Source organism: Phragmites australis, chromosome 7 (genome assembly GCF_958298935.1).
Source record: "Phragmites australis chromosome 7, lpPhrAust1.1, whole genome shotgun sequence".
In the NCBI taxonomy this organism is placed as follows: Eukaryota; Viridiplantae; Streptophyta; class Magnoliopsida; order Poales; family Poaceae; genus Phragmites; species Phragmites australis.
Window position 1 is genome coordinate 24,870,999 of NC_084927.1, and position 25,274 is coordinate 24,896,272.

At 40.3% G+C, this 25,274-nt stretch overlaps 3 protein-coding genes across 4 annotated transcripts; 2 read left to right on the forward strand and 1 right to left on the reverse strand.

Annotated features, from left to right (window-relative positions):
* Positions 1–2,107: 2,107 nt before the first annotated feature.
* On the forward strand, positions 2,108–4,369 carry LOC133923523 (uncharacterized). The gene is made up of 5 exons (XM_062368808.1): positions 2,108–2,406; positions 2,775–2,846; positions 2,952–3,019; positions 3,100–3,293; positions 3,998–4,369. The coding sequence occupies exons 1-5, from the start codon at positions 2,225–2,227 to the stop codon at positions 4,070–4,072; spliced, it is 591 nt and encodes a 196-aa protein (XP_062224792.1). The 5' UTR covers positions 2,108–2,224; the 3' UTR covers positions 4,073–4,369.
* A 10,465-nt stretch (positions 4,370–14,834) lies between these two features.
* On the reverse strand, positions 14,835–15,221 carry LOC133925506 (classical arabinogalactan protein 4-like). The gene has a single exon (XM_062371411.1). The coding sequence runs from the start codon at positions 15,219–15,221 to the stop codon at positions 14,835–14,837; it is 387 nt and encodes a 128-aa protein (XP_062227395.1).
* A 5,925-nt stretch (positions 15,222–21,146) lies between these two features.
* On the forward strand, positions 21,147–23,631 carry LOC133924327 (histone H3.3). Of its 2 annotated transcripts, XM_062369809.1 has the most exons (5): positions 21,147–21,298; positions 22,625–22,725; positions 22,881–22,957; positions 23,047–23,137; positions 23,216–23,631. In XM_062369809.1, the coding sequence occupies exons 2-5, from the start codon at positions 22,654–22,656 to the stop codon at positions 23,384–23,386; spliced, it is 411 nt and encodes a 136-aa protein (XP_062225793.1). In that variant the 5' UTR covers positions 21,147–21,298; positions 22,625–22,653; the 3' UTR covers positions 23,387–23,631. The 2 variants fall into 2 exon arrangements, with proteins under 2 accessions (XP_062225793.1, XP_062225792.1); XM_062369808.1 differs by having other exon boundaries at positions 23,047–23,631.
* Positions 23,632–25,274: the final 1,643 nt, after the last annotated feature.

The following is a 25,274-nucleotide window of genomic DNA, read 5'->3' on the forward strand; positions in this document are numbered from 1 at the left end:
ACAAATATGTAAAACTATCTTATCATTATATGCAGATATATGTCTTTGACCAATCTGGACAAGTTCCTTTGCTCGTAAGAAATAAAGCTGCAGAGATCTTATTTGCCAATATCATTGCTGATGATGTATCTGAATGCTACAAGAGCCACCAATGCATGCTGTTAGAAACCTATGATTCTTGTAATATAGTGAATGTTTATGCAGAAACCTGTATTGGGAAAACACTTTTGCAATTGATTGTCCGAACAATCCGAAGTATCTACATGTTCTTGGCCAGATATACAAGCCATTTATAGTAAGACGTCGTGCAACCTGATTTTTTAATTTTCTATTAAAACAAATATGTAAAACTATCCTATCATTATATGCAGATACATGTCTGTGACCAATCTGGACAAGTTCCTTTGCTCGTAAGAAATAAAGCTGCAAAGATCTTATTTGCCAATATCATTACTGATGATCTATCTGAATGCTACAAGAGCCACCAATGCATGCTGTTAGAAACCTATGATTCTGGTAACACGAGCACTTCTGGGATGATAGATGGCGCTGGCAACAAAGGGATGACAAAAAGGAGAAGAACCGAACAAAAGCCTAATTTCCATCTTATTTGGCTCATTATGATCAAATGTCTGCTGAACCAAGGCAACAGTCCGTTCTGCTTTCAGGTTGAGGATGGACGTTTTGAGTTGGTTTCCTTGACAATGCCAATACCATGAGATGGCAGTTTTTTGCGCAATACATGGTTCGATTTGAACTGAATCGACTTCTTCTAGAAAAACACCGAAGGCCTTTTTTCAAGAAAAAGTAGTTGTAGACTTGTAGTTGCTTATTGTATCAATTGAATTCTTGTTGGTGTGCACAGTAACACCGTTAGGTTGACAGAGCCATCAGACTTGGAATATTCAGCGTGAACATGGAACATGCAGTCTGAAACCCATTTTCACAAATACAAAATGTGACATGCAGTGAGGAGCAACATAGAAGCAAGGGGTGATGCAGTACGATGATGGTAAAGACATGAACCTGGATCAATATTCAGAAACAGCAAGCAGTTTCTTTCAATGCTATACTGTCTACACAGAAAGCTTTTCTTTTCTTTCTTTTTTATCACCCCTCTGCAAAGAAAGGCTGTGCTGGTGATGTCATTGTTACTTCAATGACATCCTGCCCTATAGTTACCATGGTTAGCTGCAGCCTGCAGCTCTATCCTAAAAACTGAAAAGGCTTGTCCAGCACTGAGCAGGAGGTAGATTGTAGTGGTTGAAAAATTTGTTGACAACTTGACATTAAGGTTTTTACTCGATCGATGAGATGGTGATGACGTGTTGTATGTGCTAAATTAACTTGGTGATCCGATCCTCGTGCTAATAAGACGACAGAACTTACAAGCATTTTATTTATCTGCCTTGGGGTCTCTCACTGCTTTTCATTTGTTGGTAGGTATACAGTATACTTCGTCTTTCAACAACTTCCTAGCTTAGATTTCAGGCTTCTTACAGAAGCATGCTTTCTAAATAGTCATTTCCCTGCATCTGATATACTCCAGATATGCCTTTTCATTCACGTTGTTCCATTTCTTGCCGTTAACTTGCTTCAATCACTCGAATTCTATTTTCAGATTGTAGATTCTAAAAGCAGCATGAAGAAAAACAGAACGCGGTCATTCGGCTAATTGAAAACTTAACGCACTATCAGTCTAACCGAAGTATTATCTAGCTGAACAGTTTTTAGCTGCCAAAAGTTTTGTTCAACTACCCATTCCACGCGCCTATTTTTGTCATTTCGTGTTTTTTTTTTCACTCCTGACTTGCTCATATATTGTTCAGAATTGTTATCTTGCAACTTAGCATTTTCCTCTGAAAAATCCAGGTTTTCATGTGTTGTAATTTTGAATAAAAGAAAAGTTACTTTAAGGTATCTTATATGAAAAAGAGACACGGCGAGTTTCAAGCATAGTTAATGTAACGTTTTGTTCAACCTCCTTTCAAGGTCAACCTCTTGTTTACAACGTAACGTACCAGTCGAGGTTGCTATCTTCGTGCTGCGTAACCAATCGTCACGTTCTCCTTTTATACGCTAGTTTGTGCAGAGTGATATATTTTTACGCTAAGCACTAGGCAGAAGAAAGCAACACAAGCATATTGCGCCAAGCAACAAACTTGTCAGACGATCAGCAAAGAGTGGCTTCAACGCAGAAGAAACCTACAATCCTTTACATCCCATGGCCGCGCTCAAATCTTCTGTTACTTCCACAGGCTTGGCACTTCACACCTCTGAGGTTTCTCCTCGCCGCCGCGGGAACGCAGTGATATCCGCATCGGCTCATCACCGGCGAAGTCTTGTTGGCTTAACGATGAACTCTTCAGGCATGAACAAAGCCTTCCCGGTCAGAGGAACCACACAGTAAGTGCATATCTCTCTTCAAGCTTCTCGTTGATCCTAGGGTGCACTATCTAGCTTCTAGCACATATTTTTTTCCATCTTTACGTTTTAGTTGCTTGTATATTGATATTGGCATGTACAACAAGTTTTATGTCGTCGGTTGGAGATTATAACAATAGAAATCTTTGCGTAAAATTGATGGAAGTTTAGCAATTAAATTGCTTCAAACCTTGTAATAAGTATTGGTTATGTACATCTACAGGTGTAGAGATTGTGATATTTTAATTACTTGGATGAAATAGAACACCCTTTGTCTAAAAAAAGCAGCAAGTTTCATGCAGCTACTGTAAAACGGCTTTGTGTATAAAGTTTCACCTGTTTTGGTTCAGAATTCCTGCAGTTGGTCCTGGTCCTGCAAATCCGTCAGGAGGAAATCTCCCAATACCCAACATGCCTTCATGGTGAGTGAAGAACAGTTGCATGCGTTGCTTGTTCAGTGTTCGGATGTTTCTAAATTTGTTTGATCAGTTGCCTTTCTCGCGCTCGAAACCTGTCTGCTTTCTCAGGGCCAAATGGGTGGTTGGTGCCGTCATAGTTGCAATACCTATTTACAGGAGGATGAGGACATTGGAAGGTAAACTGGGCGTAAATTCAGAACACTCTTGTAATGATCTTTGCATGCATTGATTCTGATCGCAACTTTTGCGGTAATAGATAAGATAGAGAAGACGGCAGAGGTGGCCGTCGAGGTGGTCGACACGGTGGCAGAGGCGACCGAGAAGGTCGCCGGGGAGGTCGCCGACGCGTTCCCCGGGAATGAAAATATCAAGGAGATAGCCTCGAAGATTAAGACCGTCACAGATGCGATCGAGGAGGATGCTGACAAAGCCGAGGCCCTAATAGACAAGGTTAGAATAATTACGTAATCTATTGCTACCGAGTATTGGTCTTTAGTTAATCAAAAGTACGTTAGTCGTTCGATCACGTCAGCTGCTAATGTTGCTATTGCTCAATTTACTCATCGTACAGTCGTGCAAGGTATCACTGCCGTTCCTTTGCTATATTCGCTAGTTGTAGATACGTGCTGATCAGTAGAATCGTAGTCTTCCTCGCAATGTGGTAGGTGACGTGCTGATCAGTAGAATTGTAGTTCTCTAGCTTGCCACATGTTAGTAGTCCTCTTAGACTAAATACTACTATTTTGTAGGGTTTTAATTCGCAGCTTTATCATAGATCTGATATTTATATGTTAATATAAAATTATTTAAATATCTATTTTTAGTTTAAAATTAAATAAGATGATTCACTTAAACACATTAATATATCCCTAGCTTTAGCTCAACAAATTTTCAGAATTTGAGATATCATGCTCTAAGAATTGTTATAGCTGTACCTATATCAAACAAGTCTTTATAATATAAATATTTTTTGTCAACATTTACTTAAGTTGTGGTGAGATGAACAATTTCCTTGCTATAAAAAGAATGACTTACCACCAATATAAGGTGTAGCAAAGTGCGGCAGTCGACAAAGCAAGCCTTAGCACGCGTCGTTCTGAGATTATCATATATAAATAAAACGCTTAACTATTTCCCTCGATTACATTGAGCAGGTCGATGAGATAAAGAAAGAGATAGATTCAATAGTCGGTCCTATAATTGACAAAGCCGTGGAGGAGGAATCTTAGAGAAGCAGCCCAAGAAGAGGAGATATATAAAACAACAGGCAAAAGAAAAGAAGCAAACGCTAGTTGGAAACTGCAGAGGCAATAATGACGCGTTTCATGTCATTTGCCTTTTATCTCCTTGATATTTTCCCAGCCACGAGCTTGTACAGTTACTAACTTTCTGTGAACCACAAGAAAAGGTAAATTTGGTTGCTACTCGTGAGCTCGGCCAACAAGTAGTATTTTTCTGTACTACTTCTGTGCTGCCACAAAAAATGATACAGTAAGTTGGTAAAATGCTGTTCTTTGTCCAGCAAATGCACATTACTCTTGCATGCATGCCCCGAAGTTTGCATATAAACCATGGAGTAATAGTTACTATCTCTATTTTTATTTACTTATCATCAAAGCAATTTTTATCTTGTGTGTTTTCTATGAAAAAATTATAGATATTTAAAACTTTTATACCATTAGATTCGTTATGAAATGTATTTCATTACTATTTTATACTTTTAAGTATTCGTAAATTTATCATAGAAAAAATCGTAAAGTTAAAATTGCTACAGTAAAAAATTGGAGACAAGTAAAAAATAGATGTAGTACCACTTATTAGTACCAATTTACGTTGCACCAGAGGCCAAAGCTGCAGCTGGTGGCTCAGATATTGCATTTGCAACTAACGTGCAACACCCGATCATAAAACTATAGGACCGATAATGACGATTAAAAAGGAGTGAATATGTGTCTTATCAATTTTTTACAAAACGGGTGGTATTCTCCTTTTACTACCAAACGCACATCAAAAACCAATAGCGGAAGCAAAAACGGAGAGAATCAAGTTGCTAAGCAAATATCTAGAAAAATATCTGGCTCTTATAGATATATATGTTTCATTGGAACTCATCTCACGGATCATTACCATAAAAGATAACAACTTGAGAAAAGAAACCTTCGAAGCAAAAAAAAAAAGATCACCGGTAAAAGAAATTTTTTAAATTGATGATCTAAAGGCAAGAGAATTCAACATCAACTTATATATATATATATATATATATATATATATATATATATATATATATATATATATATATATATATATACACATATATATATACATGTGTGTGCGTGTGTGTGAATTTTATATCTTTAATAACAAGAAGAACAATTTTTTAAGATGAAAAAATTTCAGTTCAACAACTAAAACGGAAAAAAAAATTACAAACTTACGAGGAAACTGCAGAGGCAATAATGACGCGTTTCATGTCATTTGCCTTTTATCTCCCTTGATATTTTCCTAGCCATGAGCTTGTACAGTTACTAACTTTCTGTGAACCACAAGAAAAGGTAAATTTGATTGCAACTCGTGAGCTCGGCCAACAAATAGTATTTTTCTGTACTACTTCTGTGCTGCCAAAAAAAATGATACGGTAAGTTGGTAAAATGCTGTTCTTTGTCCAGCAAATGCACATTGCTCTTGCATGCATGCCCCGAACTTTGCATATAAACCATGGAGTAATACTTACTACCTCTATTTTTATTTACTTATTATTAATTTTTTACTATAGCAATTTTTGATCTTATATTTTTTCTATGAAAAATTTATAGATATTTAAAACTTTCATACCATTAGATTCATTATGAAATGTATTTCATTAGTATTTTATCTTTTAAGTATTCATAAACTTGTCGAAGAAAAAACGTAAGGTTAAAATTGCTTCAGTAAAAAACTGGTGACAAATAAAAAAATAGATATAGTACTACTTATTAGTACCAATTTATATTGCACTAGAGGCCAAAGCAGCAGCAGGTGGCTCAGATCCTGCATCTGCAGCTGGCGTGCGACATCTGACCATAAAACTATAGGATCAAGAATGACGACTAGAAGAGAGTGAATACGTGTCTTATCAATTTCTTACAAAACGGGTGGTCTTCTCCTTTTACCACCAAACGCACCTAAAAAACAATAGCGGAAGCAAAACCGGAGAGAATCAAGTTGCTAAGAAAATATCTAGAAAAACATATGACTCTTATAGATGTATATGAACCCTATGTTTCATTGAAACTCATCTCACGGGTTATTGTCACAAAAGATAGCAACTTGAGAAAAGAAACCTTCGAAGAAAAAAAGATCACCGGTAGAAGAAATTCTTCAAGTTGATGATCTAAAGGCAAAAGAATTCAAGATCAACTTGTATAGATATATATGTGAATTTTATACCTCTAGTAACAAGAAGAATAACTTTTCAAGGTAGAAAATTTTCAGCTCAATAACCGGAACAAAAACATAACTAAAAAAGAAAATTTGCAAACTTGCAAGGAAACCAATAGAGAAAAAGTAGAATGAGGTGAATATAAGCACAAGAGTAAACACAAATTTCATTGTTTGCAGAGATCAACCCTATTTTAGATGGATTACAAAGATTTGTTCATATCACTCTCACATAATATATAGGCTAAATATTCATCTTCCTCTCCTCTAAAACTCTAACACAACGCTCTCATATGAATAGCTCAAGGGGCTCAAATGACTAGTTCAAATGGCTCAACTAGTCCTCCACTCTATTTATATACCCCTCTCTTGTAGTATACTCCCACCGACCACCAACATTTTGGTCTATTTTCTCATCCATCCATCGGACGACCGAGCTGCCTTCATGACTTAGCTTCGCCTCGACGCAAACTTCATAATGACATCACGTGCACTTCCATCCTTCCCACGGTTTTGTGACCAAACCGCAAAATCCCTTGCACGCTTCTCAAAGCGTGACTCACTGCCACTTGCTTGACTTCAAGCAAGCCACCTGAGGTCGACACGTGCACTCTGTCTTGCAATCTTGACCGTCGGGCAAGTCTCTCCCACTCCCGATCCCTCGGGCCACCTTGTCACTTGCACCGGCATCCCATTCGCTTAACTTTGTCAACACACCATCTCTATCTATCTTTCATGCTTTGCTCGATCTCCACGTGTACAGCTAGGATCATTCTTGACTCCGCTCGACCTCCTCAATCGTCTGGCACCAAGCACCCTGTTTTGCCCTGATCGTCCCTTCGTCGGCTGCCAAGTTGTATCCATCACCTGCATGACATAAGACAAGCAAACACATATCTCCAACTCCATTACAGGTTAGTCAAAAGCAAAATCCTAAGTTGATCAGCACATCACAAACAAATCATGAATACCGGATGATCTGACGTACACATCTCCTAAGCACCGGACCATCCGGCGCGCTCAACCTCTCCAGACTTGTTCTACAACCTCTTTGCAAGAAATACTTTGGTGAAGCATTCGGCGTGTACTGCTCGAGCGTTGGACGATCTAGCGAATATAAGTCACCAAGAGTCGATTTTTAGTCTCTCTGCAAGAAATGCTCTAGCGTGTATACTGCCCAAGCGTCAGATCATCCGGCGGGTACACCAACTTTTGCTCCTAAGTTGGAAATGCTACGGTGTGAATCACATCTGAACGTCGGACCTTCCGGCGTGTTCAATTTCTAGAGCGCTAGACCATTCAGCGTGTATAATTTTCCTAAACTCAGAGACAAACACGCCAACTTTATTTTTCTGTGTAACTTTAATTAGTAATAATCATATTTTTAGTACATAGACAAGTTATGCAATCTCACAAATCGACAAACCAAAACAACAACCTTATCAATCACTCATCACATATAAACCAAGGCATATATTCACTTGGTTTCTCAATCTCCCCCTTGATGAATGAATTGATAACCCTCGAAGCAAAAAGATTTTGGATTGATGAATAACAGCAAGAAAAGCTCATCTAAGTGGAAAAAAAAATTCAAGAAAGACCAAACCATGTTACTTGGCATAAAAAAATATTACAAAAGCACTAAGAGAGGCAGAGGCAAGCTAAAAACCTCAAAAGTCCAACAAAAGCACAAATGCTCTCTCTTGATGAATGCACATTTTTCATTAAAATTTTCTCCCACTTTCATCATGCAAAATTCTTCTTTGTGAATTAGTGCATATTTTCTCCTATTTTGGCAATGCAAATATCAAGGACAAAAGCATCATGCAATGTATAAATATGCAATTCTAATAAGCTTTCACAAGTATACCACAAAGCATTTGCAAATGCTAGAAACATCAAAGGGCTATGAAAAGTAGCATGTGGAGCTCACAAGTGCACACAAGCTCAAAAAGATACAGTGTCACAACAATATGAAGCTATACAAGCTAAACTGAAAAATTATTGGCACATTTAAGTTCACATAGTCGAATCATATTAAAAGTGGCACCATATAAGCATCCACTCATACCGAGGCAATACAAGCATTAAGGGCTAGCTAATTTCAATCTCAAACTAGACAAACAAGCATTCATAATAGTAGGCTTTGTAAACACTCATATATGAAATCAAGACTTTGTTAGATCAAATGATTAAAAGGTTTGAACAATTAGGCATATTTCTTTGCAATTCATTTTATCCTAAAGTTGACTTTAGTAATCATGTGTTCACTTCTTTGGAAAATCACATGAAGCATCAAGATAACCGTATTGGATCAGATTTTAACATTAGAAACTTGATTTTTAAATATTATTCAAATTTGCACAAATTATCAAGTTTTCACATGATCAAGTCAAGAAGTGCCTTTGCGACATAAGGAACACATGTTCCTCCAAGGTTATATCATGAGTTAAACATTTATTAAAGACAGAAAATATAGTACAATATTCTACAATCCACTATCTTGAACCAAGAGATCTAGAACAAGATATTCATCAAATTAGCCTTAACATAAGCAACCAACTTGCTTGAAATGTTTCGTGTCAAATCATCAAGAGAAGCTTAAGAATAAAAATTTACTCCGCACAACTACTCAACTTAGTCTAAATTCAAGTATAGCAATAGATAAGATCGAAAACATACAAATCAAAGCTCGACTACTATAATTATCTTACAAGATAAAAATACAATGTAAAAATAATAAAAATAAAATAGAGTATGTACAAATATAACTTTCCCTTACACAATGCCATAGGGATGGCACACTCCAACCTCTCCCCTCAAAAGTCAAATCTTGTTAAATCTAGAGGCTTGGTGAAAATGTCGATAAGTTGGTGTTGGACATCAATGTATCTCAAGTTAATACCTTCTTATTGTGGTCTCACAGGAAGTGGAATCTCACATCTATGTGTTTGGTTCTGGGTTATTGACTAACCTTATGGCACTGGTGTTGTCACACAGAAGTGGCACACTCTTGAAATTTAACCCAAAACCCCTCAAGATAGCAACCATCTATAAAATCTAAGAACAACAGCTAGCAACAATAACATAGTCAGCTTCAGCAACTGACTGTGCAATACTAAAATATTTGCGAGAAGACTAACAAACAAGAGAGGTACCTAAGAAATGACAGGTACCAAAGATACTCTTCTTATCAATTCTGCAACCAGCAGAATCCACATCCGAAAAACCACGAAGCAAGAGAGAAGAAGATGCAGAAAACCAAAGATCATACTAAAGGGTATGTTTGAGATACTCAATATGCGCTTCACCGCTTGGCGGTGAGATGTCTTTGGTGATGCTTGGAAGCGGGCACATAAGCAGACGACGAAATGTATGTCGGGTCTTGTCGCCGTTAGGTACAGGAGGGAGTCAATCATGCTCTTGTACTCGCGCTAGTCTACCTACTTGCCATCTTTATCCGAATCAAGCACAATTGAGGTAGCAGTGTCACCAGTGGCTTCGTATCGCTCATGTCAAACTTCTTCAGCAAATCCTCGGTGTACTTGCTTGCTTTGTTTGATATGCAACACAAGGAAGAAGTTGAGCTCGCCTATCATCGACATCTCAAATTCTCTACTCATAGTATTTGCAAACTTGACCGTAAGTGCATGAGAAGAGCCACCAAAAATGGTATCATCCACGTATATTTGAACAAGAAGGAAATCATTGCCATGCTTAAAGGAAAACAAAATTTTATCCACCGACCCCATCACATATCTATGCTCCCTATCATACCAAGCCTTAGGCACCTGTTTAAGCTCATACAAATCTTTCTGAAGCTTGTAAACTCTATGTGAGTATTTAGGGTGCTCAAAACCTGAGGTTGCTTAATATAGACATCTTCCTTTATAGAACCATTTAGGAAAACACTCTTGACATCAATTTGGTACAACTTGAAACCTTCAGATGCCGCAAATATTAGAAGGCTCCTAATAACTTGTAATCTAACCACTGGAGCAAATGTCTCTTCAAAGTATATCCCCTCTATTTGAGTAAAATCTTGAACCACTAATCTAGTCTTGTTTCTCACTACAGACTCATCCTCTCCCTGTTGTTTTTAAAAACTCATTTTTTGCCTACAGTATGAACATTTCAAGGTGGCTCTACAAGGACCCAAACTTGGTTTTTCTAAAAAAAAAATTCAATTCTTCATGCATGACATTGAACCAATTTGAATCAGAAAGAGTGTATCTAACATTATGGGGCTCAAAAGAAGCAATAAATGCATAATCTGTGAAATAAGCATATCGTGGACCTTATTACCCTCTTTTCAAGGTCGTTGATCATCAGTTGTGAAGGATGTCTCCGCTGAATATGTCAAGGAGCCTCACGTCGTGAGATAATCTCCCCTTCAATTACCGCTGGTGCAGACTCAAAAGCAGCTAAAATAGAAGTAAAGGTTGCAGGACCCTCTACCGATGTTGAGAAAGTAGGAGCCAGGTTGAAAGCAGGTGTGATGGAAGGAAGTAGTAGATTATTCTCATCATCATCGAGAGCTGGAAGGTTGCCATCTTCGAATATGCTTTCGCCAATCTCTTTGTCACCTGCACACTTGAAAGTAGAACTAGTACACGTGGTTGATTCATCAAAAGTTACATCACGAGATTTCATGATGATGTTAGTGTCAAGATTATAAATCATGTAAGAATAACCATAGAGGTAATACCTCAAGAAAATTCTATTGAAAGAACACGACTCGAACTTTTTAAGATTGACACGCTTTACGATGAAGCATTGACAACCAAAAACTCTCAAATATGAAACCTCCAACTTCCTCACAAAACACAACTTATAAGAAGTCAAATTCAAAATCGAGTGCAAGAAAATCTGATTATAGATATAGCAAGATATGCTAATAGCCTCTACCCAAAACTTTCTATGAGTCATATGCTCATTGAGCATCGTCCTAACTATCGCCACCAAAGTGCGATTCTTCCTCTCAATCATGCTATTCTGTTAAGGAATGTATGTGCAAAAAATTGATGCTCAATGCTATGTTCAAGACAGAAAGCATCAAAGAGATAATTTTTGAACTCAGTATCATTATCACTGTGAATTGCTTTTAATGCACCAGGGAACTCTTTGAACAATCTTAAAGCCAAACTCCAAAAGTATGAAAACACTTCATCCTTACTCACAAGAAAGAACATTCAACAGTAGCGAGAGAAATCATCAACAATGATAAATGCATACCACTTTTCACCCGCTGAACGAATCCGGGAAAGACTAATAGTGTCCATATGGAGAAGTTCTCTCAGTCATTCAGTTATCACCAAATTAACTAGTGGGTGAGACGCGGTAACCATCTTGCCATACCGATAATGAGTACAAATAAGGTTCTTCTCAAACTTGAGCTTGGATAATTCTCGGATCGAGCATATGGTACTCAAACGAGAAAGCAAATTAAAACTCATATACTCTAGTATCCTATATCATATCCAAAGCTCAGAAGAGACTTGAGTAATTAAGCATCAAGAAGAATCAACAGACTCAGAAAAACTAACTCTAAAAACTCTCACAACTCTGCAAATCCGACAAATCAAATCGCCCGAACAACCAAGAACTCGAGAAGTAACATGTTTGAAACGTATTTCCAAGTTCTGTTACAGGATTCGAGCTTCACTCTATAGCCTGTTGATGTCATACAGGCAAACTTACTTATTTGTATCACAAAATTACTTTCATATAGGTAATCAATCACAATCTTAATTCTTATATCCGCTCATACTATCTTAGATTTAATCAACCAAATAGAAATTCAGTTTAATCTATCTAAACAAATACAAATAATTAAATATTATTATTTTAACCAATATAACTTAGTACAACCTACTTGTTCTGGAGCTATTTACAGCACCTAGCTCGATGAAACCTCGTTCTATAAACAAACACACCTCTGATGGCGCACAGCTCGCAAGCACACAGGTTTTCGAGAGTTTTTTAAGTAGCTCGCCGCAGAGGGCCGGGCAGGGCAAGCTCCTTGCTGCCGTCTGGATCGTGGTGGGCTCGTGGCCGGCCAGCTCACGGGGGACAGGACAGCTGGGGTCTGCGCAAAGAGCCGGAATAGCTACTGTGTACTGCGGTAGGGCCGTAGGGGTGATGAATCTGACTCGATCAGATGTCTATGGCCTATGGGTATATTTTCCGTGAGAAATTCTGCTATATTGATGAACCACACGAGGTCTGCGAAAATATCCGGTGGCCTTACAGAGCTAAATGAGTTGATGTGTTCAAACTGCTTCTGAAGCGTCACTGTTTTTTTATGCATGTTTGTATTTGTGTAGAAGCACTGAATCAGTCACACTGACCCAGCTAGTATATGTTAGGATCGAGCTTGTACATTGTATAAATTGTACTGAACACATTGCACACAATCTTACATGGTATCAGATTCCTACCGATGCTCTCTGCACTCTCCACTGCCTCCCTTCCATGGCTTCCGGCTCTTTTTCCTCCTCTGCTTCTTCTGCCAATCCCTTTGTTCCTCCACCAGCTGCTCCTCTCGCCGTGGCCAGCTCCTCTTTCAACTCATCAATATTCGTTCGCATGTGCCCATCACATTAGATCTAACTGAGTCTAACTATTCTTTCTGGAGCACTTCATTCATGGTGCCGTGTACGCGCAGTAGGAATTCCATAGCCTCTTCCAAGGATCCATTAGCGCCACGGAGTATTGCGGCTGCCTCAAGACTATCGCTACTCTTTGCGTGACGTTGGTGCTCCGGTGACGGATCAGTCGCTCGTGATCAACATGTTGCGCTTCCTGAAGTCCTGAACTCCAAGTTCAGTCACGCCATCTCCACGATCACTACGTAGGTGCCGCCAATGTCGTTTCTCCACGCTCTCTCTTACCTGCTTCAAGAAGAAAATCATCTCGCTCACTCTGCCAAGATGAGGCCTCCTCTGGCAACACCAGTGGCGTGTCTGTTCCATCTCCTGCACCACCAACGGCATGAGTTTCCGGCATCAATCCGTGGACTGGAGTTGTCTAGACCTATCCTCTGTTGCAGATGCGGTCGCCGAGTGCCGGGATTCTCGGCGCTCGTTCTAGTGCCGAGCCGCTACACATGCTGACGGCCTCTTTCGCGCCGGCCGCCGCGCCTTCGTCCGCCTTGCCGGCTCCTTTCGCGTCGTACCTGCATCTGTCGATGTCGCCTGCCCTCTTCTCCGCGCTGCACGATCTGCCGGGGCAGGCTCCCTACTCCAACAATGATTGGTTCCTCGACACGGGCGTCACTTCACACATGGCTTCTCATCCTTCTGCTTCTCGTATCGTCCTGGGAAACCATGATTCATCCTTTTGTTCAATTTAATTTGTATTGTCCTTGCTTTTTTTTTTTTGGCCTTGCTAAAATTTTGTTATCTTGATGAGTTAATAATTTAATAACTGATCCAACAAAATTTTGGTCGCGCTTTTCATTGAAGGAGGAATCCAAAGTCCTTGCCTTGTTTCTAATCACAATATATTTGATTTCGCGTAGAGGTAACAGTTCAGATCAGACTCCACGAGTTCTTAACTTATTAGCCTTTAAAACCGTTTGTTGGCTTGTTATTTCCGGGCATATGCCTGAAACTCTGTAATAATAAATTATTGACTGCACGTCTTAAGTTGATTCCGGAATCTATTACATATATTAAATGGCTAAGATTTGAAGCAATTATGAGGTTAAGGTACGGTAGCTATTGTTTCTTTAGGTCCACATATATATATATACTATGTAATTATATATATATATATATATATATATATATATCTATTACATATATTAAATGGCTAAGATTTGAAGCAATTATGAGGTTAAGGTACGGTAGCTATTGTTTTTTTAGGTCCACATGTATATATATACTATGTAATTATATATATATATATATATATATATATATATATATATATATATATATATGCACGCGCGTATACATACTTTTTATGAGATTCTAGAAAATGATGAAAGTAATAATAGTTATATTGATAAATCGATTAAAATAATCTAAAATACATAGGAAAATATCTAAAACTTAAAAACAATATAACAAATTTAGTTAGTTTCGTATTACTGTTGTCTACATATTAAAATTATATTTATATATAAAAGTACTACTGTTTTTTCATAATTAAATAAATGTGTTACATATTGATAAATTCATAAATAAATATAGAGATGTCTAAAATTGATGAATCTAATTTTCTTAGCCTTTTTTTTACCATGCTCTGCCAAAAAAAAAAGACACACCAATCCACCTAGTAAATATATTTCTTTTAAAAAAAGCATCTTTTATGAATCTGTTCTTAGCTGGTCACACAGGAAGCAGATAAACTAATTAGCCCAAAGAACCATGAAGGCCGGAGGACGAAACAAGATGCCAACAATTAATAAGAATGGAGAACTGGATAATTTAAATCAATGATCATAATTACAACAGTTCATACGAAGATACACCAGTGTGAGGATAGAAAAATGAAAAGAAAAACAAAACGGAGGCAAGAAACGACGAAATGGTCAAGAAACAGAAGAGACCAGGAGCAGCGGATCATCTAGAAGGCGTAGATGGCCGCGGCGACGGCGGCGGCGGCGAACGCGAAGGCGGGGCGGAGACCGGCGGCGCCGTTGGCCGGGGTGGACGGCTCGGCGGAGGGTGAGGGGGACCCCTCGGGGGTGGGCGCGGGAGGGGAGGAGACGGGGGCCTCGGGCGCCGGCGCGGACGCGGACGGCGTGGGAGCCGGGGTGGGCGCGACCTTGGGCGCGGGCGCGGGCGCCGTCGTGGGCGGGGCGACCGGCGCCCGGGCGGGGGGCGGCAATGCCGGCGGTGGGGTCGCCGGGGCCATGGGCGCGGCCGCGGGGGCCCCGCTGGGCGCCTGCGCCGTGGCGGCCACGGCGAGGAGGGCGAGGACGGAGAGGACGGCGAGGGGAGAAGCAGCCATTGCGTGGAAGGCTCTAGGTTCCTGGCTCGCTTCTCTCCTGCCTTGTGCTGCGCGCTCGAGGAGGGAGTGCGAGTGTGTGTGGGAGGACGTGCCGAGGCGTGGGTCTTATAAAGCTGCAACTTTTGCTTGAACCGAACTGTGCAGCCGCTGCGCCGTTGTGCAGTACAGCGCCGATGCAGCTGCCAGCATGATTGCCTCGCATGTCTCTCGCTCTATGATTGAGAGGTCTTCTCGGTAGGAATTGCGTGGCGACCGTGAATGATCGATCACGGTAATGCTGATGGATCAATGGCGAGCTTTGTAACGGTGAACGATCGATTCCTTGGCTTGAGAACAGAGTTGTCTTCACTTGAATGCGGTGGCTATAAGGTCGTGGGTCCGCATGTCAGCTAACCGTTGCTTTGCTCGCTGACACTACTCGGCAGGTGAAGCCTCTAAAATGTATGTTGGAATACCTTGGTGACGAAATGTCTGAAGCGATTGTTTTCAAATTGATGCTACTGTTCATTTAGATGATCCATCCCTTACTCTTCCAGCCTGTTGGTGCTGCACCCAGCATCAGTGATCATCTAGCTGAGACAGCAGTGTCAGGTTTTAGTAGACGTGGATTATATGAGGAGCTGTTGTATATTTCCTGCTGTAACATTTGATCTTGTAAATCTATGAGTACCGAGGAAGAGGAAGGATGTTCTTTTAGGATTTTATTAAGATGATGATGTGTCTTGAACTCAAAACAGCTTAGTAAAATAGTACTCGACTGACTATTAACATCCTACGATCTACATTTATCATGAACGCTCTCAGCCCGTAAAGAAACAAAAAAAGGAGAGAGCTTTCTGGTTCTCTGCTGTTCACAGCTCACCGAGTGTCGAGTGATTAGGGAATTGCATCGGGATCCATCCCATTATTATCAGTGCCGCCCACATGCCAGGATGGACCCCTGCGCCATGGGGCATGTGCGAGAGTTGTTGGACCGAGGTGGGGTTCGCGGAGATAGAGAATACTGTCATCTCAAAAGATGCTTTTCAAACCTCACCTGTCTCTGCAAACAGTGGAAAGAGAGGAAACGCCGAGACGGCTAGGGGAAGGGGGGAAAGGTTCAGATTCTCCTATCTTTTCTTCCCTGTCAACGAGAGATCTGTTGGGAAAAAAAATTGATTTAGGCATGAGACTAACCACCTCTCTGGAAATAACATCAGATGGCTCTAGTGAAAGCCAAGATGTGGTAATGTCAGCTTATATTTGGTTGGTAATAATGCGTAGACATGATGTGATCGCAACTTGTGATGAGATGCTGAGAACAGAGGAGGCAGTGAGATCCATTTTGGCTAGAACAGATGGGTTGGACAAGTTGTTGGTTATTCCTCACCCTAATAGTAATGGTCACCCAAAGCTTATAGAAATTGGTAGACTAACATCATGATGTAGCGACATTACAGAGTAGACCCGTATAAAATAGAACTGTATATGTAACTATTAAAAGTATTCGCTAATAGGAACATCAAAGTACTACTCAGTATGATAAACATGACTAAATAAATGTTGATCGTATCGAATGTATTGATCGGTAGCGAGAGACTAGAAGCTCCCATAATGTCGATGCAGAAGGTGACGACAAACAGGAAGCATAACGCGAGCACTTGATGGTGACGAAGAAGTAGATCACATGTAGTCGCACTCTTCCGGTACATGATCTCAATAACGACGGGTCCTGGATACCTGCCCTCCTGATTGTCGATGCACGCCAATGCAACGGGACAAAATACACTACTTATGGTGGTGTAGCCGGACAGAGTAGACTAGTTGTGGCTGCGCAGCAGAGCAAAAAGAGACAAAACATTAATTGCATATATCCTTGGTGGTGAAAGTCAATAGGTATATATAGAGAAACCCATGTGATTGAGATATGTCACGATTGAACTCGGTTATGCGCTGCAATTGGACACTTGATCGACATGATTTATTTTAAAGATAACCATGGACCGTTTTTCCATACAGCAAAAGAATAAAATTACAAAAAGGATGGCACACTTGTGCAAGCAATTGTACCTGATTTTCAACAGACCATTCGTGCAGGTATCGTGCACCCTCATTCGGCTCAGCAAAACATGCACCTCCGTGTTCTTGTGCTAATGGGACGAGTGACACAACTCCTTCTAAATTAGTCTTCCTCCAACTTTACTAATAATGTGAGACTAAACACACCACCTCCATCTTCTTAATGGATCTTTAAAATTTATTAAGAAGTATTCTTAAAATGAAATGGGCCTAGCCCGTATATATCCTAATAATCCCCCAGTCCATCCTCGATTACCAGTACTCCAGTAGGCTGTGGCATTACTTCAGTTTTCGGTTGCAAAACAGTGCTCATGTACGGAGTTCATCTTACATGTTCCGCGTATGACGGCAAAAATCTAAAATTAAACAATATATATATATATAGATGTATTTGCTGAAATAGACATGTATTTATTAATTTAATATCCGTATCCGGCACACGATATACCGAATATAGCACTGTTTCCCATATTCGGTACACCGTATGCTAAAAATAGACTATATTCGGCACACCGTGTACCAAAAACACTTTTTGGTACCGACATACAATAGACTGTGTGCCAAATACAGTCCATTATTAACATACGATGTACCGAATACGGGCAACAATACCGTATTCGGCACACCGTGTGTCAAAAATAGCTTTTTAGATACACAGTGTACCATGATATATAAAAATACATTTTTGATACACCGTGTGTCAAATACGAATGCTAAATTAATAAATAAAACTAAATATTATCTATTTTTCAGCAAATATACACAATATGTTGTTTAATTTTGAATTTTGCGTGTCACAAATGATTGGTAACTTATATGGTGGTGTTGGTTGTCCGGTGTCCTTTTTGGTGGTGTTGATTGTACTTAGACTGTTTTTGTTGAGAGCCGACCCACTCCAAGCATATATTAAGAGTACAGCTCTGCGTGGATCTGTCTGCCATTACCTTCCTGACAGCCGCCATTTGGCTGGACCAGGCCAATTGGCAAAACACAATTACACGACTAAAATAAGCTGCATGTCATCGTCAGCACACAGCAAAGGCAACTGATGCCACGACCAGTTCTTACCTAAACCGCACAGGAGAAGAATGTAAAAGCAGATACATCACAGTAAATGCAGTTCCAAGAAGGGCAGTTGCACCTGATGACAGCAGAGCAAAACAATGAGTGGATAACCTCAACTCTTCTTCCAGCTTCTGTCACTGTCACAGAAATAGAGGACTTCTCCGGTTTGGTTCGGTAGATATAGACTATTATATTTGTTCACTACACGAATCTATTCATTAATATTATAAAATCATCTTTATACGAGCAATCGATTGTAGATTTAACTCTTACATCTGCTTATATGACCTCATATTCGGTCAAACAAATAAAAATTTAGCTCAGTCTATCTAGATAAATATAAGCAAATAAGACCCTGATTGTTTTAACTTATTGCTAGTTTTGCTTCTCAAAAATCAAAAACTAAAACAAATAGATTGACTTATTGTTAGTTTTTGAAAAAAATGAAAAGTATATTTTTGATAAAATAAAATAAAAAATTGATAAGTTAGCTGTGAGTGATTTCTATAGCTTTTGATGTACTGAGAGCCTAAAAATTTCTCGTAAAAACCAACCATTAATAAAAACTAAAAGTCATAATCAGTTTTCAGCAAAAACCGATTTTCAAAAAAACTTATAAATTTTAACTTTGCTAAGCAGAACTAAACACTATCCTTTTCGATAAATATAATCACACTCAATCTACCTATACAGTGTATACTGGCAAAATTCGTGCGGGCGACCAACGGCACCGTCAGTTCTCAGTTCAGTGGCGCTACGAGCAGGACACCATGCCTGGGAGTATTTGTTGCTGCTCTGATACGCGTAAGGTCCTTTTGCATTCTGTCAAGGAGCCCTTCGAAATACGAACCGAAAAGAAAGAGTGCGTTGCGGCTTTTGTTTGGGCTGGACTCTGATTCGCGTCCTGGGCTCGGCGAGGCCAGGAATACTGAAATGCGAAGGCCTAGCAAGGCAGGCTAGGCAGCTCCGTGGCGATTTTTTTAATTTTCAAATTTAGTAATTTTTAGCATCTGTTTGAAAAAAAATAGTGTGAATAGGCGTTTGCCGGCTGACAGAAGAGCGATAAAAGCTATTCCAACGGGCGACATGTTTTAAAAAATAAACCTAGCGTTTTTCTAATGGATGATATGTTAAAAAATAAATATTATATCATATTATTCTCAACATTCAAAACACTATGTAAATAGTTATGAAAAATTCAAAAAACAATTATGGTGTAGAGTATACTACCATCTAGCTCTCACAAAAATTTTAACCCAAAATATCACTTGTACAATAAAAAACAAAAAACAAATTTCAACATGAATTTCAGGATAAAAAAAAACCTGTGTAGAGTCTGGGCCCCAACGATACCCGCAACGGAATTGTATTTTCCTTTTGGGAATGAATTGGGATTACCTTTTCAGTCGTACGGGGCAGCAGTGTCGCTCGCGATCCGTAGCTTCATGGCGTGGCCAAAAGTGTCCCCACATGTCAACACAACATCATCATCATGTACCTACGAAAAAAATCGACGCCGGACGGGTGCTGGAGCCACGCCAACGCACCGGCGTGCCCGTGTTTTGGCCGACGTTTTCGCGTCGCGCTCGCGCTTGGGTGCGAAAATAAATTAACGTGGGCGTATTTCCTTCGACGTCGTGTGGGCTCGTCAACACATGTGCTTTCAACCAAACGGTGGGTAAAGATGTGTTTGGTTGGAGATCAGGTTGTATGGGATGGGTTTATTCTTGTTTTTAGATGTAATAGTTTAATTTTCTGTTTGATTAGATGAACGAGAAGAGTTAATTTTGTTTGGTTGGTGGGATTAAAGTAGATAGGATGAGTCAGTTTTATGTTTGATTGATATATTATATAAGTTGAGTTGATGCATTTTTATAAATTAATACATCACATGAGAAGAAAATTAGTCAATTTTTTCAGATTTTTAGAAATTTATTTATGGCGTTAAAACGTACTAGAAGTTATAAAAGTAAGTTTCTTTTAGAGAATTTTAATTAAAATTTACTTATGTTTTTTTATCAAATCAATTAAAATGTATTACTAATGAGATCTAATTTGCTCATTAAAATATTTAAAATTTTAAACTACTCTTATTCTCTGAAATAAAATCGATAGTTAAAAGAAAAATTAGCCACAAGTACTATCCATCACGGAAAAGCACGGCTGCACGGATGAGGCAATTGGATGGTGTCGTCCGACTCATTTTCCAGGATTTGAAGCAAAAATGTATGATCCTATCCATCCTCGTCCGTGAACCAAAAAGTTGGATAGAACCATCTCATCCAACGCTTGTCTGTTGAACCAAACATTACCTAAATGGCTTGGGCACACTAACGAATGACTCAACGAGCATCGAACCTGAACCAAACAATCCTTAAACTAAAATTTACTTATACCAAAACTAGTATCGTACCAGTTAGTATTTGTTTTAAAATCAAATAAAAAAATTTGATCAGTCAAAATTAGAACAGGTATTTTAGATATTTAAATATTATCTAACTTTACTTTAGAAAAAATCTAACTAATTAATATTCTAAGATGTTATCAAATTTTAACTTTAAATTAAACGGAAGTCAAATTTACTAAAAGTATCCGAGCTAAATTCTCGCAAGCAAAAGAACCAAACAGCCCCGACGCCCGCCGTACCCTAATCCGATGTACAACTACAAATCCATTATCCCCGTTGTCCAGGTCCCAGCCAATAGGACCGCGAGTTTCGCCGACCGCGATCCACGCCACGGCTAAACCGATGCTATCCACCGTCCGGTCGTGCTGGCCCAAGCACAGAAGCAACCGATCTCCGCCGTCCGCTTCAACCAGAGACGTGGCCGTCGTCCTATATAGGGCGTACCCAACCGCCGCCGCCAGTAATCGCCCGTTTTAATCCTCAGGTTGGGGGAGCATCGCGGGTCGCAATCCCTCTCGGCCGATTTGGGATTTGGGAGGCGCTCGAGGTAATCACGCTCGCTCGATCTCTTTCGATTCCCATAGTCTGGTTCCTGTGGCGGACGCTTCGGTTGATGATTTGTGCCTAGTCTCGCCGTGCTGTGTTTGCTTTGGTGGCTACAAGGGCGCGCCGCAAGTTCGAATGCTAGGCGCGATTGGGGTTTGGTGATTAGAGTGATTGTTTGGAGGAATCTTTGGTTCTCATGCTTAATATCGTCTACGTGCGGTTACCTGTGCCTATTTGGTGCGGATTCTGCGTTTAGCGAGTATCACCGATCTATGTAGATGGGAATCGCATGTTTTCGTAGACATAAATGGTCTGCGGCTTGGCTTAGGCATCAAGAATTCACCGCAAATCTGTAACTTCATGTGCGCTGTAGTATTATCAATTTTCGAATAACTCGTGTGCATGATTTGTGAAAGTGGGTCCTCATTTAAAGAATTTTTGTAACTGAGATGTTTCTGAGTTGATACCATGACTGGACTTTGGATTCAATATACACTGATTCTCTGGATACTTAGGCATATGGATTGTGATAATGTTATTACGGTAGTGGGACTTTGAATGTTTTGTTGATAACTATTACTAGCCATCCTAGTCATCTAATCCTTCAATGAATTATTAGTAGGTGTACTAATCCTTCTACTGATGTTAGGTAATTTAAATGTGCTGTGTGTGTATCGCTGCATGAAAGATTGGTAGTGAGGTTGATGTGGTTATTTGAAAATCTGCTAATTGCTGTGCTCAAACCTAGGCATCACCATGTGTTAATGTGACACCATTTATATTTGCTATTTTCTCATTATTGATATATCACGTCTGGGGTGTCTCACATTAGCATGCTATGGATGAATCACTTTTTTAATGCTCAGTTTTTTGTGGAAAATCTGAAGGATGTATAGATTTTGTATTTGTGATGTTGGGGCATGATGTTTGATACTGTAATAAGAAACTGATTTTTTTAGTGGTCTATGTTGTCTGTCAATTTCGATTGAAAGATTTAGGTGCCTATCATATTTTGATTAGGAGATTATTGTATTTCCAATATTTGGCAGTTTATCATTCATAGTTGTAAAATATAAACATGTACTTGTTCAGCATGAGTCATGAGAGTTGAATATAGTTGAATATAGCATATAGATTGGAAGCATCATGAGAGTTGTAATGTAGAATTTCTCCCAAGTAGATAACTATATTGGTCCATCCTGCAATAATAATTCTAAATGGGTATTTGAACCTCTGCATGATCAATTAGTAATACAATTGATGTGTCAGGAACTCAGGAACAATCTAAAGTTTGGTTAACCATTGACTGATTACAATTTTTTTGCAGTATTCAGGTAAACCATAGTTTGGTGACTCATGGCTCGTACCAAGCAAACTGCTCGCAAGTCCACGGGTGGAAAGGCTCCTAGGAAACAACTAGCCACCAAGGTTTGTTGCTAATACTTTGTTCTTTCTTATGCCAGTACTTTTATTACTGTTTGGCAGTTATGTTGTAGTACAATGTTTTTATAAATATCCAACTTTGATGATCATGTCAGTTCTATTTGCATAGCAGTAACTTACTGGATTTTATTCTTTGATAGGCTGCTCGTAAGTCTGCACCCACAACTGGGGGAGTGAAGAAGCCACATCGTTACCGCCCTGGGACTGTTGCTCTTCGGTGCGTAAAATATTCTTTGATTTTTATTACAGTACACGTTTTAAGTGTTTCCAAATGACAGTTTCTGAATCTCATACCTGACTCTGCAGTGAAATCCGCAAGTACCAGAAGAGCACTGAGCTGCTCATAAGGAAGCTTCCATTCCAGAGGCTTGTTAGGGAAATTGCCCAGGATTTCAAGGTGAGATTTGTTTTCATACTGTTATTGTGCTCAAGTAAACTAGGAGGAGCCTTTTCTCAACCTTTTCTGTTTGTGCAGACTGATCTGCGTTTCCAGAGCCATGCGGTCCTTGCTCTGCAGGAGGCTGCGGAGGCGTACCTGGTGGGTCTCTTTGAGGACACAAACCTGTGCGCTATCCACGCCAAGCGCGTGACTATCATGCCCAAGGACATTCAACTGGCTAGGAGGATCCGAGGCGAGAGGGCTTAGGTTCTCTGCTTACTGGAGGTGGCTCTGGTGTTGGCTAGGAGGATCCGTGGCGAGAGGGCTTAGGTTCTCTGCTTACTGGGGGTGGCTCTGGTGTGCATCAGTTGATGTTCCTGCTTTTGTGGCGCTTAACATCGGTCGGTGTCGTGAGCACTGAGTAGTGCTAATGTTCATTCCTAGTGGTATGATGCTGGTTCTGCGCTCTTACTACGTTATAGTATTAAACCGTTTGCTAGTGTTGCCGTAAACTGCTGGTTTCATCCATCCGCCCGATGGTTGTGTCTGTCTGGGCCTTATCTGAACCTTGAATTGACTTGTCCAAATGGTAGATTGTTTCAGTGGTTTGCATTATCTTGGGCTGAGATGTGCATGTTGTGATCTGAAATCTGAAATCATTCGGGCGAGAGAATTGTGTGCTACCGGGGTGGTCGTGTACTTACCATTTTAGCGGCAACTGCCATATGAGTTCTCTGCAAAGCTGGCTTTGTTGCATGAATCTGATTTGAGTGGTCAGGCCTCATATGGGCGGCTTGTAAGTAGGACACTACATATTACCAATAAGATCGGCGAAGCTCAGGCCGGCGAACTTCTGGAGTGCTGAATACGATCGCGGTTAGCAGCGTGAAAAAGGCTGCTGCCGTGTTTAAAACGACACGAAAAGTGCCGTCTTTTGGCACGCGCCAAGACCAATATGTTTTTCAGCCATGCCTGAGCGGCCGGTCGTCATCCCAATTGCTCCCCACCATTCTCCCTTCATCGCTGACCGTGTCCTCCTGGGTGGTCCGCACTTTTGCTGTTCACCTTCCCTGCTCTGACTCGAGCCACTTTCCTTCTCTGACCGAAGTTTTCTGGCCTCCACCTGGACCACCGGCTAGCATCCTCGGGCACAAGTTCCCGCCAACCCAAATCTTCAAGTTCATTGCGCGTTTTCTATCGTGAACCACACCAAATATTCAGGGACGGCACGACCAATCTCCCCAGCTTCACGCGCGCATACTGACTTGTTCTATGCTTTGGTTCCAAGGGCGTCGGCGCTGCCAGTCTGCTGAAACCAGAATGTTTCCTGCCGCCGGCCGACAAGGAAGGCTTCTGCTCGTGCTGGCGCCAAAAACGCGCCGTGCCGCCGCATGGTCAAGTCATGTCCGACTAACCCGGCTGAGTTCAGCCTTCACGCTTCCATTAATCACATAAAACATGTGAAAAAACCCGTTCCAAGCCTGTTGATCTGCAACCTGTTTAGTTTCAGATGGAATCGAGTTTAATGCCACTGCTTACAGAGGCGTGCGCAGCTAAAAACAAAAGGAGAAAAAAAATTGTCACCCTCTGGAGTCATCAACATGTGGCTACAACATTTACTCATCAGCGAGTCCAATATCTTTAAATTGCTTTGACAACACCGTATCTAGCCTAGCGATTTTCAAGAAACGAAGTAAAGGTGTTCGGTAACGATGTGAGGCAGCAGCATGTTTTCACTCCGATTTTCCTGCACTCGTGATCATGATGGCATTGACTAGGAGCGCTTTTTCTGGCAACCCATTCACCGGGCATGGACTGGTAACTGAATGTACAATCGACTCCAGGAAAGGGCATAAGAATATCAGATCATGATAAGATCTCAGGTCTTCAGAACTTCTCGTGCAGGTACTACTCAGTGACATCCACAGCATTCTTGTCACAAATCCCATTGGCGATTAATTCTTTTTGTTTGCGAAAGAATGGTGACGACTGATGCAACTTTGTTTACAGGCGCCAATCACCTGCCGACCTGCTGGATGCCATATTTTTTCGATGGAACATTGGAGTAGAAGACGACGCCGAAAGTGTCTCATCTTTTACTTCTTGTTGTGTAAAGGGCTGAAGGCACAAGGCTTAACTCACTCGGTTTACGTCG

What these genes read in the sequence shown, in the direction of transcription:
- LOC133923523 (XM_062368808.1), top strand. Translation starts at nt 2,225, where the DNA reads ATGGCCGCGCTCAAATCTTCTGTTACTTCCACAGGCTTGGCACTTCAC. An exon ending in ATACCCAACATGCCTTCATG is followed by an intron (nt 2,847 to 2,951) that starts GTGAGTGAAGAA and finishes CTGCTTTCTCAG; the next exon opens with GGCCAAATGGGTGGTTGGTG. An exon ending in CCGAGGCCCTAATAGACAAG is followed by an intron (nt 3,294 to 3,997) that starts GTTAGAATAATT and finishes TACATTGAGCAG; the next exon opens with GTCGATGAGATAAAGAAAGA.
- LOC133924327 (XM_062369808.1), top strand. Translation starts at nt 22,654, where the DNA reads ATGGCTCGTACCAAGCAAACTGCTCGCAAGTCCACGGGTGGAAAGGCT. An exon ending in GGAAACAACTAGCCACCAAG is followed by an intron (nt 22,726 to 22,880) that starts GTTTGTTGCTAA and finishes ATTCTTTGATAG; the next exon opens with GCTGCTCGTAAGTCTGCACC. An exon ending in CCTGGGACTGTTGCTCTTCG is followed by an intron (nt 22,958 to 23,046) that starts GTGCGTAAAATA and finishes CTGACTCTGCAG; the next exon opens with TGAAATCCGCAAGTACCAGA.
- LOC133925506 (XM_062371411.1), bottom strand. Translation starts at nt 15,221, where the DNA reads ATGGCTGCTTCTCCCCTCGCCGTCCTCTCCGTCCTCGCCCTCCTCGCC.